The 13,123-nt window shown below is 37.6% G+C and overlaps 1 protein-coding gene across 1 annotated transcript in view; it reads right to left on the reverse strand.

Moving 5' to 3' along the window:
• LOC107667607 (ATPase family AAA domain-containing protein 2-like) overlaps nucleotides 1-11,677 on the reverse strand; it is a 110,329-nt gene extending 98,652 nt beyond the window's left edge. The window contains exons 1-4 of the mRNA XM_016459316.1: nucleotides 11,378-11,677; nucleotides 8,987-9,144; nucleotides 7,136-7,167; nucleotides 5,073-5,220 (exon numbers count right to left, since the gene is read on the reverse strand). Of these exons, the coding sequence (XP_016314802.1) occupies nucleotides 5,073-5,220; nucleotides 7,136-7,167; nucleotides 8,987-9,144; nucleotides 11,378-11,488 (449 nt within the window). The 5' untranslated portion in view covers nucleotides 11,489-11,677. The remainder of the gene's footprint in view (nucleotides 1-5,072; nucleotides 5,221-7,135; nucleotides 7,168-8,986; nucleotides 9,145-11,377) is intronic.
• Between the last annotated feature and the right edge of the window lie 1,446 nt (nucleotides 11,678-13,123).

Genomic DNA, 13,123 nt, shown 5'->3' on the forward strand with positions numbered 1-13,123 from the left:
TACATTTTGGTTTGACTATCTATTTGATAAATTAAGTTAACCAACTAACATTATACATACCCTTTTGGTTTCTGTACCCAATATTTAAAAAATGTACAAATGCAATAAAAATATTGGTATCGGTACTCTGTATCGGCAAGTACCAAAAATAAAAGTATCGGTATCGGACGAGTACTGGAAAAAGTGGTATCGGTGCATCCCTAAACTGTACACATGCCTTCTGTCCTCTGATTGATAGGCTATACTATAATAGCATTTTAGACCTTTTAGTATAGTAGGTTTTCCTATGAAATCTTACGTAAGAACTTTTATATTGCTAGTAATATTTTAAGATGCAACTAGGGTTTACTTGTCTATCCATACATCCTTTTTTTTTTTTTTTTTAATCTTGTTAAAATGTGAGTAACAAATATGATCCATCAGGCTTTTGAGGAATGTTTATTTGTCCATCTCTCAATCATCACTGTATTACATTTCATTATATGCTTGCCCCCCAAAATAAAATCTACAAAACTATAATAATGCACTAAGATATGCGATGGCACCGCAGACGGCAGCCTCAGTGTTTGGTTCTCCAGTGTTTGTACTGTTTTCAAACATACTTGGCAATAAAGCGCTTTCTGATTCTGATAATAATAAAACTAAACATTTAAATATCATCTTACTAAAACATATTATTGGAAGATATAGAGTGAGAACTCCAGGATTTCGAGGGACTTTTTTCTGATTTTTGCGGCCTAAATTGACTGATTTTGCTGCGGATTTTCTCAAAATTTGTGGTGATATTTGCGCCATTTCTTATTGTTTTGCAGTGAAAATATACCACAGACAATATTCTTCTAACATTGTTTTGACTTTTCTGACTTCGAGAACCATTGTAGAGCTCCAGCTCTAGTGCCATTAAGTTCTACAGAAGGTGGCACCAGCAGCTGACAGTAAAGCACTCACCCTAATCGCACATGTACATCTCGGAGATGTATATTTGAAGTCTGCATTTACATATGCAAGATATATTTTTTAGAGTGTTTGCTCATCTGCAATACATTTTTAAGACGTTTATCAGATTACACAGTAGATGTTTCCCAGATCTTTAGCAGACGTCTTACAGATGTACTTGTGCTGTCTGGGTAGTTGAGATGCAGATAAAATTAACTTTTATTACCGTCATACAAAAATACTGTCATACAAAAATATATATATATATTAGGGAGTGGAAATGACTAATAAGCCTATAAGTACTTCTCTGCAGCCATCTACTAGTGATAATTTAATGTATTTTTTATTTTTAAATAAGTGTTTGCTTTCATTATGAAACTTTTAGTTTTATAAATGGGGCAACCTATGAAGGATGAACAAATAATGTCATCACATTAAAAATAACTTTCAAATTCGGTAATACTTAAAGCTTTGAAGTGCTGGGAAAGGTTGTGTCAGGCATTTAAAAACACTCGAAAACATTAGACCATTTCTGCCACAAGATGCTCCTGTAGTTTTACTATGTTAAATCCATGGGGAATGGTGGTGATTTGTGTTTGTTGAACAATGTTTTTCCTGGTTTGCACATCAGTGGCATTTGTTCTGATATCTGTAGCTTTAACAGAATTCTGCATCGAATTTGAATGCTTCTCACAAGATTCTGTGGCAAATTCGACTGCTTTCTTCACTGTATCTCCCAGCGCTGTGTATAACGGGGTCGCGTGATCGAGATCAGCCCGCAGCTTCGGTCCGAGCGCGGATTCGTTCCGCTTTCGGTTCGTTTGTCCAATGTAGCTCTTGTAAATTGGTCATAATGAGAACGCAAGGCTGTTCATCCCATTTTTGGAACTAAGAAACAACCTTTCTTTGACTGAATGTGCGTTGCGATGACGTCACGGGATGCGTCTAAGCCCAAAATCTGTGGAAAATCTGCGGTAATTACGAAAATTTGCAAGCTTTTGTGAAAATTGCAGAGTTTGCTTGATTTTGCGATAAATTCAGCAATCGCAAAATCCTAGAGGGACTGAATAAAGCAATCAGAATTTGAAAATAAAATGCAAATATAGAATTTGAATATTAACAGCTGCTTCCTTAATCCTCTTCGTCCCAAGTGAGACATAATATTAGCAGCTGTACCAAACTGTATATAGTTGCTCAGATTGGGCCTCTGAATAAAACTGAGGTGTTTTTTACCTCTTCATGCTTCATATTCGCTATATCATACTACAGGAGCCATAAAAGCTTGATGTATCAAATATGATACTCAACAACAAAAAAAACAGGCCTACGCAAATTTCTGACTAGCACTTCATACGTCAGGCTTCACGGGGTTAATATGGAGGAGCGTCATTCAGAATGAGTAAAGCAGCTCAAGCCATTCATGTGCAACACCAGCAGGTCTCCTCTCTCCAATACACTTCCACCATCTGTCTTTGACTCGCAGCAACATGTTACCTCACACTAAAAACCTGATTAGGACACAACCTAGTAAATCCATCGTTAAAAATGTATTTCAAAATCAACCTCTTTTTAATACACAGCCAATAGAATCATCATATATAAACATACATGATTATTTGAAAAGATGTGAGTTTTGTTTTTTGAATACCCAATGCAAAGAAACAGTGTCAATTAAATCAACTTTTGTAAACCCAGCCAATCTATTCAGAATGAAAGTGTCCAAACTGCAATATTGCTTAACTGCAAAGTCTCTAATCTGTAAACAAAACGATTTACACACTAAACCCAGCAGAAACTCCTGCACAACCCACATATTTTTAAATGCTCATGACAAACATCACTACCTGCAATTCACAACATCTGTCAGCTGCCTGGTGTTTTTCCTTGATATTAGTTGAGCATTTATGAACTGTTCGATGCTCTCAACATTTTCTCCAATCCACTGTCAATCCCACAATCCACCATGCTCTCATAGGAATTAACTGAAAAATACTGCAACAGTGTAAACTCACCATACGTCTTCATCAATGTCAAACCACAAATGCGTGTTCAATCACACGTTTTGATGGTTCTAGGGAAAATCACAGAAACTTTCTTTGACAGCAAATGTATTATTAGTATAAAAGATCTCCAGATGAGCTGTTTAACATACCACAGAAGCTCAACAAGTATGAAATATCACCCAAGAACTGATACAGGTCCCTAGTAAAAATGTTAACAAAGACTTACAGGTTTAACGAAGCGAGGTCTGCATCTTTTCAAGTACAGCCGGAACCTACTTAAGCACCCCTGGGATACGTGTAGCCTTGGCTAGGAATCACCAATTATATCATAAACCATTATGTGCATGAATGAAAGTTGAACAAATGCCGTCACCATACATATTGAGTAGTCTCTTGTAGTCTCTTTTAGTTCTTGTTGAGTTTAAAGTGTCTGTTTCTGCAAGAGTAAACTCTGTTGGCTTCATCAGATGTCCTACTAATTATACACCAGCTACTCAAAACCATGAGGGAATTATAACGTACGCACACAATGTCCAAACAGAACATGATTTGGATACTGTGGCTCCTAGTGGATTCATGGGGTTGAAAGCTAGTTGGTTTGAAGCCAAAGAAGTCAATCCAAAGACATTTGATGCTCAAAATGCTTATAGACAGACTCTCTCAGACAACCAGGAGTTAAATCATTTGCCTAATGATTTGCTGACTGGTTGGGTCAACAATGAATAGGTGTCTAGACTAGGGATGCTCCGATCCGCCTTTTTCGCCTCCGATACTGATTCCGATACCTAGGGTTCAGTATTGGCCGATACCGATCCGATACCAGTGAAGTTTTTTCCCCCCCCCATTTAAATAAATGTAGAATTTATATATCTCTGTGTATGGAACTGATAATCATTCTTCCACAATCTACTAGATACAGACTACTTCATTATAAAGAAAAAGAAAATAAACAATAAATATGAAAAAATATAGGCCTATGTATATTTATAATCTATGACAAAACTTTATCATAAACTAGGTTAGTGGATAATTCGGCAGCAAAAGTTATTCTAGAAAAATCAGTGCACAATAATTTTAGAAATCCAAACATTTAGTGAAAAAACAATATTTTGTGGGGAACAAATAAAAGTGCTGCACTAAATATGGTAAAATGTTACACATTGCTATGTGTATTATTATAAAATCCATTCATTAAAAACATTCATGAATGTATTTATATACAAGTATATACTATAACATTAAAATACATACATGGCATCACAGCCTGACGCCGTGTTGCTTCAAGCACATAATTCGGCACACCTGCGCACATTGTAAGCGCTTCGTGTTAAAAACTGCAAAGCACAAAGGGAAGAGAAATTGATGCGTAATGTATTATATCTGTGCAACAGTTATGGAGACTTTCTTTTAACAGTTTTAAGTTTCAGTTACTGTGCACGTTAAAAACAATTTATAGTCTTTTCTACGCCCGTGTTTTGTTCTCACAGACACCCGGTAGCAAGTAACAAAACAACATTAAACTCCGGCAAGAAGATAAAGTCCTTTTTGCGAAATCATAGACATGTATTTACAAATCAAGTATAATGGGAACACAGAATGATCTTGGAGAGAGCTTTACCGAGCTGACTGCTGTAACCGAACGCAACCAGGGTTTAAAGGCTGAACGAATGACTGACAGCCACAGCGGAGAAAAGAGTTTGTGTGAACTTTAATGTAAGGACTTAAATATTCATATGTAGCTCACATTAAGCTATCGTATGGCTTCAGAAGTAACACAGAATAATTCGCACAATCGGGAAAAATAAAAAAATCTCGGATTTGGATCGGCCCTCTCTGACCGATACCCGATCCGAGAAAAATGGCACTATCAGTGCCGATACCCGATATGACTATCGGATCGGCACATCCCTAGTCTAGACGTATAAAGACGGCTAATCATGTGTTCATGTATTAAATGTCTGTCAGCATTAAGAAAGCAGCAACGTTTCTGAACAAGCTGTTTTTGAACATTAGTAGCATTCAATTGTCTTTCTAGAATGTTTTGAGTTTGAAAATTTACAGAAAACTTTTATTTCAAGACAACTACCATACTTCAGGCATGAATTAGCTATGTATACAACAATCAGCATTTACCTGTTGACAAGTTGGTCGAAAAGTAAACTCTGATTGAGGTGTTCGAACTGGGACTTCCTGACGCGACGGCTTCTCTTCAGCTCAACATGACCGTTCATGCGACTGTGGTTCCCATCTGATGTAGAATCACCCCTCAGACTCATTCGACCTATGGGTTAAAAAAGGAGTTACTAAAACCATTACCTAATGATGAAGAATAACATCATAATGACATCAACACTGATGTGAATCATATAAAGGCAGCATAGTTGAAGTATCTATTACGTATATTGATTGGATGGACAATACCAACGTAACCAACACTGAGAGAATGACATTTTTTCCATTAAATCTACAGATGGATTAATATTTGCAATACCAGGAAAATTTATTGCGTTTACAACTTTATCTGATACAGGGCTCGACATTAAGCCTTGACATGTGCTTTAATCACAAATCAGTCATTCACTTGTCTGAGTAAAAATGTTACTTGTCCAGGGCAAAAAAAGCCTTTTTTCCCCTTTTTTTTTTTTTTTTGGCATAAATGTAATCCATTCTGAAGCAATAGTCTCATTTAAACAACTCATTTCACTCTATTTGTGATATTTGCCTTAAATAGATTTCTAGGACACTTTTTAATTTTATGAAGGGCAATATTTTTCTAACCTTACTAAATGTACGTGTCATCACTTACGTCAAATTCTTACATTTTATCAATACATTCAGTAAGAATAATTAGACTCTGTATGGTTGTTACCATTCAAATGAAATCAGTATCAACAAACTCAATCTTTCCACTGCAGAGGAAACTGAAGCTGCATCGAACATTCTATTTAGATGTATTTACTCAGACTGTTTAATGAAGATAAGAGGTTCCATAAATGCATTTACACAGTAAAATTGCAAATGCATAAATAATGTTAAGATGAATGTTTTACTTTTTTTAACATATAAATATGAAATGTTGGAAAATGCAATGATACTTTTAAATATGAAATCAAACCACCAGTAGGAGTCGGCAAGTCACTGTCTTAATGACTGAGTCACTGATTCAACCAATTAGTTCAAACGGCTAATTCATTCAATAAATAAAGCAAGTGGCTTTCTTTATGAATGGCTCACTGAATCATTGACTCACCCGATTCATTCAAAAATGCTGAATCATTCAGTAACGAAACACCGCTTTGTGTTGCTCAGAGATGCGCGGCTGTTCTGCTGTGGCTTTGCTTAGAACTATTTTCATTAGCAAAAACAGTCAATAATGTGTCTAAAATATAAGTAATTTAATATTAACTACTTGTTTATTGAACTACTGTTGTATAAAATCAATGTCACATTTGCAATCGTGCTAGTGCTTGGTCGTGTGATGTTGCTTCCATATATCATATGTTATATAGAATATTTATCTTTTTTTTCTACCACAGTATGTTTGTTTATGTTTTTTTCTTTGTGTGTACTGGTGCGCCTATTAGTTTTGATTTTTCCGTGAGTCAAATAACGTTAGGCTGCACGAGCCTCAACTGACGCAACCTTGATACTGTCAAAACATTATATGTTATCAGTCACCGTTTACTCTGAAATAATAAAATCAGAATCATTCTCACCAAAGTTTCGGTGCTGCCCTAGTTATTGTTTGTTATTGATGTTTTAATCAGGTTACTTGTCCGGTCGGGCAAGTAAAAAATTCTTTCACTTGCCCCTTCACAAAATCCACTTGTCCCAGACAAGCGCTAATGTCGAGCCCTGTGATATTATCTGATATTTTTTCATCAATAACTTATACATAATACATACATACATAACTATGTATACATAGGTGACCAAATTTCCATTCTATCAATTTCTGTTGTTTTTATATGTTTTTTTTTTTTAAACTAAAGCTTAAAAAAGGCAGCATATTTAATTTGAGGGTTACAGATATAAAGTGTCAATCCTTACAGTATTACATTAAGTTCTCTTTCGTTGTCTTAAGTTACCATAAACAGCTAGGAAACAAATCTGATGTGTCAAAATATTGTCATTTTTGGGTGAACTCTTCATTTCAGGAATCATTAAGTAAATCAAAATAAATAATATACTCGTACTGTGTCCATTCTGCAAGGCACCAGTGGACAACCTGGAAGACAATGTGAAATTCCATGAGAAATAGTTTACAACAACAAATAATAATACTTCTTCTTTTAGCACATAAATAAGAAACAAACATTTAAAGAATTTTCTCTGACTCTAGAAAACTGTAATTGTTTCTATGCGAGTAAAAGCAAATCTCGTCTAAAACCTAATTTCCAACAACACTGAAAATTCCCAAATTCAATCTGAACTGTAAGGTCTCAAGTATTAAGATTAAGCAGATCGGTTAGCAAATGGATCTAAAGCTGCACAATTAATTAAAAAAATTATCAGTTTTAAGGCTGATTTATACTTCTGCGTCGGACCTATGCCGTAGGCTATGCATCAGTTTTCATTTATACTCCTGCGTCGACGTGCAGTACACATGCAAACCGCTAGTCTGCAGTGTCCACGGGCATGTTACTGGTGTAACCCGCAGTACCACGGCAAAAGCCGAAGAAGCGGGTCGTCGGAGAAGCATTATAGCCATGACGGCGGCAAATAAATATCAAATCATTAAATCATTATTTAAAACTACAAAAAGGAGACAACAACGGAACAGGAGAAGATGGCATTCTTTCAATCTCCACAAGGACTTGTACCACGGCAGATCAACATTGTTTGTCGCGGACAACTACTGATGTATAGGGCTGGGTATGGAGTTCGATACTTTTTAGGCACCGACCGAATTGGCTCGATACCATCGAGTATTGAAAAACGTCTTGTCGTTCGGTACCCGTTACATTTACACTGGCGCGTTTATGTTTTAAAATGAAAATGATCCTCGTCATACTGGCGTTTCCACTGCGTTTCAAGCCGGCTTTCCACTATCTCCGACAAGCGACAGACCGCTCATTCAGTCATTCATTTCCAATGGAGAGAAGTGCGGGAGCTGCGTGGAGTTCCAATCATATGCAGATGTCCGTTCATACTAACGTTACACGACCGAAAGCACGGAAAATAAATAGAAATCATGATTCTGTCTGAGCTATGCATTTTAAAACGAACACTAACGAGTGTAAATGTAGCCTAACAGATGTGTAAACTGAAGACTATTTGAGCTTTATTAAAACTATTTGCACTGATTTATTGTGTTGGTTACATTTTGTTCCTTTGTGCAGTGGCTCAGGAGATGAGTCTTTGAGTTTGTATAAACACACAAAACTCAAGTACATACGGAGGGAGGGGTTCTAGCAGACCAATCACAGCGCGTGCAGTCCGCGTAGAATTGACGCGCTGTTAGATTTTTGGAGAGGTGCACGTCAGGCTACGGTGTAGGTTCAATGCAGACGTATAAATTGGGCTTTAGCATTACAGCTTCTGTGATTAATCTTGAGAATTATTTCAATTAGATCTACTTCTGTTTCTTTCTCAAAATGCTCCATTTAAAATGTGCTTTTTGCAATAGTTGAGCATTACAGCCAATCACAGATGTATACATCGAGTGCATGAATGCAACGCCCAATCACAGGCCTTTATATTAGTCAGCCTTATGCACACTGCAGACTATCATGATAGCACACTACAATGAGAGCAAAAGAAACATCGCCTGACACCCAAAAAAGAAGCCTTAGAACCAAAGCAAAATTACTGGCAAGATTTGCTTCATGTTATGTTGCTCGCTTGCCATGCAGACTGTGTAAAAACCAAAATACACTGTAAGCAACACAAAACTAAAATGCTGCCATTATAATCAACTAAACCTAGACTTTACATACTTAATGATGTAAGAGATTTTTCAGAACAGCATTTCTTTGATTACAATGGGATGGGATCATCAAAATAAGTATTACTCATGCAGCTCTACATCGATTGTCAAACCTCACCTAGTACAGTGTTTGGACATGGTCCACGGGCCTCTCTGGCCTTTACTCTGGGGACTTGGAGAAGTATCGGTAGAACTTGGTGGCGTCTGTCTGCGTGTCCGCTTGGGCGGCGGGGACAAACGTGGACTACTGCTGTTAACGTCACTGCTGGGCTCCTTCTGTAACAGACAGAGGTGTGCAGGATATTAAAAAGCTTGAAGGAGCATGCAGAATACACAAAGAGAAATATAATGACAAAGTCCACTCTCAAACAAAATCTGCACTAGGGACACTCGGTGCAACATAATAGCTGAGTCCTTGAGCCGCCTAAAAAAAACCTGCGGATTCATGTGACACAGACTTCATCATTCTCTACTGATCCTGCGAGCGACAGACTCAATTCATCTCCCAAATTCTTCATCTCCTCCCAGATTTCATTCTAACCTCCCTGCTGACTAAATAACTCTGTGATTCACACATTTACACCACCCTAACACATGTAAGGTGAGAAAATAAAGAAACAGTCTACTGATGAAATCAGGCCAGTGTTATAATACTTTATAACCAATTAATTCCCATGACTTTTCCAGTTGTTTGCAAATGACTGGATAATTTTTTTTAAAGCATTCAAATTCATAATGAATAGCTAAGGAATCATTTAGAACGACTTGTGAATCGGTTTGATGACTCATTCAAAAAAAAAAAAATCATTCACACATAAATAATACATCATTACATCTTGCAAAAAAGTTTTACCGTACACAAGAGCAAAATTGTTTTTAGAAAAATATTTGTTAAAGAATTTATGGCTTTTACTATTATTTTTGATTATTCCACACCAGGAAAACACAATTTCAAAAACCTCAAATGCATACTCATTAAATAAATGTTATAAATCGCATTGAATTCATTGATATTTCCAGGTTTTCAATGACTGTGGGGAAACCTTCATGAAATCAGTCAATCTAACTGAAAGGCTGGAGATAAATTAAATAGTTAGTGACATTACACAAGTAAAACAAAGAATCTTCCGTTAAAACACTGACCAAATTCAACACCAGAAAAGAGGAAAAGCCTAAACCTCTTATGCCAAAAACTTGTGGCAGTGGTATAGGATTTTTTGTTCAAATAACTCCATGAACCTTGACAACTAGCAAAGAACTAGAATTAAAATGCACACACTTTCAAAAAGTATTGTGGTGGTAATTATGATATCAGATGGCAACAGCATGGATATTTGTGACATATACCACAGTACTGAATACCAGAGTACCATGGTGCATGGTCAAAAAACATGGCAGTATCTTGATAACACGTCCAAACGACTTAAAGCACTGCGACGTGAATTATGGATGTGTTATCATTTCAAAAAGCACTCTAATGTGCAAAACATCAACAAAACACAACCTGTGTCAAGAGCCGATTACACACCGCAGCTAACGGCACACATAAACACTCCAGTTCAAAGTTTACTTTACAAAAAAAAATCACGAACAATAACTGTTTTGAGCCACAAGGGGTCTGTCTCAGCTGAGCTTTTCCCTTCCCCCAACACTAGCTTGTTTTATTGTTGAAGACCCGCGGAGGACGAGACGGTTTTCGTCCGACAAAAGGTTCAAACGCGCTTTTGTTTTGACGGTTTATCGGTGTCTCTCGAGCGCAACAAACACACACAGCAACAAAATAACGCTCGATTCGCGTAAGCGAGTCGGTTCGATCGAACTGTTGTTTTCGGTGATCCGATTCACTTGATTTAACGTTCAAAAGCGCTCCAAGTTCTTTTACAGATCATTTCATGCTAAATTCTCTCAACAGGTTTGTAATAAAACTATACTCGTTTTACGTAAACTGTTTAATTTCATATTGGTGTTGTGACTCTATTACTTCTTTGACAGACACGTTTTAAACAGACATTTTTACACCTGCTTGAAAATTATACTGTCAAATATTAAGTTATATATGGTTGTCGGTATTACTGCAAAAGTTCTCCCCTACATTAAAGTACCGTGCAAACACAGCGAATCGGTTCGCTCGAATCATTAAAAAAAACCGGTTCAACAGAACGATTCGCTCGCGAAGCGGACACCAATATAACAAAGACAACTTGGGGGCACTGAGTCCATTAAACCAGCCGGCCGCCTTCAGTAAAGCCCAGCCATTGTGTGTGACAAAACACATAAAACTAAGCGACACGCCGCGATTAGGCGCTGTCGTGTCATTAAACTGCAATTTCTGCATCGCCAAGTGTCATTCAAGGCGCAATTTGGGAACAAAAGAGGTGGACAACTATCCAATCCATCCATTTATCTATACATCCATCCATCCATCCATCCATCTCCAAAAGGCCAGAGTGAGCAGCTCGCTAACCGGCTGGCGGAGAGAATAGGCTGCCGGTGTCTCTCTCTTCCTTACACGGCTGCTGTGCTCGTCCAAGTTTGGGTTGCTCCTCTGAGACGACCTCGTCCGGCCCGAGATGAAGGGACTGATGGGCTTGTGCTCCGAGCTCTTTCTGGTGTTCACCATGATTGCTGTCTGTCCCCGCTGATAGACAGATCCTGTCCTGTAGCTCTTGTCAGCTGCTTTCGTTCTGTGTCTCAGCTAGTGGAGTGCCGAGGCGCCATTTCTCTTTCTTTCTCTCTCTCTCCCTCTGCTGTCAGCCAGCCGAAACTCTCCAGCGAGCCACTTCCGCTACAGAAAAAAACGAGAGTTCGCGCGCTTCTACGAAGTTGGCGCCACAGAAATTTTGAAAAATATATTTTTATACAAAAGCTGCACAAAAGTAAAAGAATGCGTTTTTGTTCTTTTAGTTATATTTACTCTGTTGGTGTTGGCAGTCAACTAATGTTTTAGTACATTTAATTATAATAAATTATATATTTGGTGAAGTTGCACAGTGTGTTAATGTGTGTTAATCGTCATTCTAACATTTGATTTAGTAACAAAAAAGTGATCCACGATCTCATACTATGTTTGGACATGCTATGTTCAGAATGTTGAACATGTTAGTAACATGGTATTTTTAAGTACCTTGGACAGTACCATGGAGTATTATCAAAGCATCGTATTACCAGTTTCACTGTACCACTACCACAGTACTTTTTGTTGGGGTTATATTTACACTGTTGTTGGCAAAAAAAAAAAGTGAATATGATGTGGTTTAAAGGAGACATACCCCCTTTTTACAATATGTAATATAAGTCTCTGGTGTCCCCAGAATATGTTGTGAAGCTTCAGCTCAAAATACCCCACAGATCATTCATTATATCGTTTTGAAAATGCCTATTTTGAGTGGAAGCAGAAACACGCAGCGGCTGTCACAGCATGTGAGTACTAAACTAAGTTCTCATTCACACACAAGTTTACTTAAAAACACACACGAGTTACAAAAACAGTCAGTTATGTCTATGAAGATAAACAGCTGGGAAATAAATCGCATGTTTATTTTAGATCTGTGTGGAAGCAGCAATATAGAGTAAGTAAATCAATTGTTCCACTGCTCTTTTGTCTCCTCTGAGGCTGGGACTCTAAATAGTGTTCTGTGCTCGTCTGTGCAGCCAAAGACAGAACAGTTATCTGTTTTGCTCGAACTTTCACCATGGCATTAGAACTGGTACACCGTTGTCGCTTACGAAATGAAAATGAAGGCGCCGTGCTGTAGCCCCTCACTGCAGAACACAAGATCCAGGGGGCGTGGTTGGATCCACATCTAGGGGGTGGAGATTGGTAGGTTTAGGTATATGTAAGGTGGGAGGAGTTGGATCTGGATCCAACCATGCCCCCTGGATCTTGTGTTCTGCTGTGAGGACCATCTCGCGCCGTGGGTGGAAACTTACAGATTAAGGGGCGGTGATATTATAATGAGATCCCTTTGCAACAAATCAGACGTGCTCGTTTTTTCAGGCAGAAAAAGGCTTACCAAAACAAAGTTACTGCCTGGGTTAATCTTTTTCACGTTTCCTTGGTTGGTAGATGCACCGGGGACCTGATTATAGCACTTAAAACCTGGAAAAGTCAGATTTTCATGATATGTCACCTTTCAATACAATTTATTTTAATAATTATTATAATTTTAAAAACTGAAGATGTCAGGGACATTCAAAGGGACTTCCAGGAACGGAAAAGGATGGCGATTATTATCATAAAAAGTAATGGAAAAAC

The sequence above is a fragment of the Sinocyclocheilus anshuiensis genome, unplaced genomic scaffold (assembly GCF_001515605.1).
Source record: "Sinocyclocheilus anshuiensis isolate Anshui unplaced genomic scaffold, SAMN03320099.WGS_v1.1 scaffold1189, whole genome shotgun sequence".
Classification (NCBI taxonomy): Eukaryota; Metazoa; Chordata; class Actinopteri; order Cypriniformes; family Cyprinidae; genus Sinocyclocheilus; species Sinocyclocheilus anshuiensis.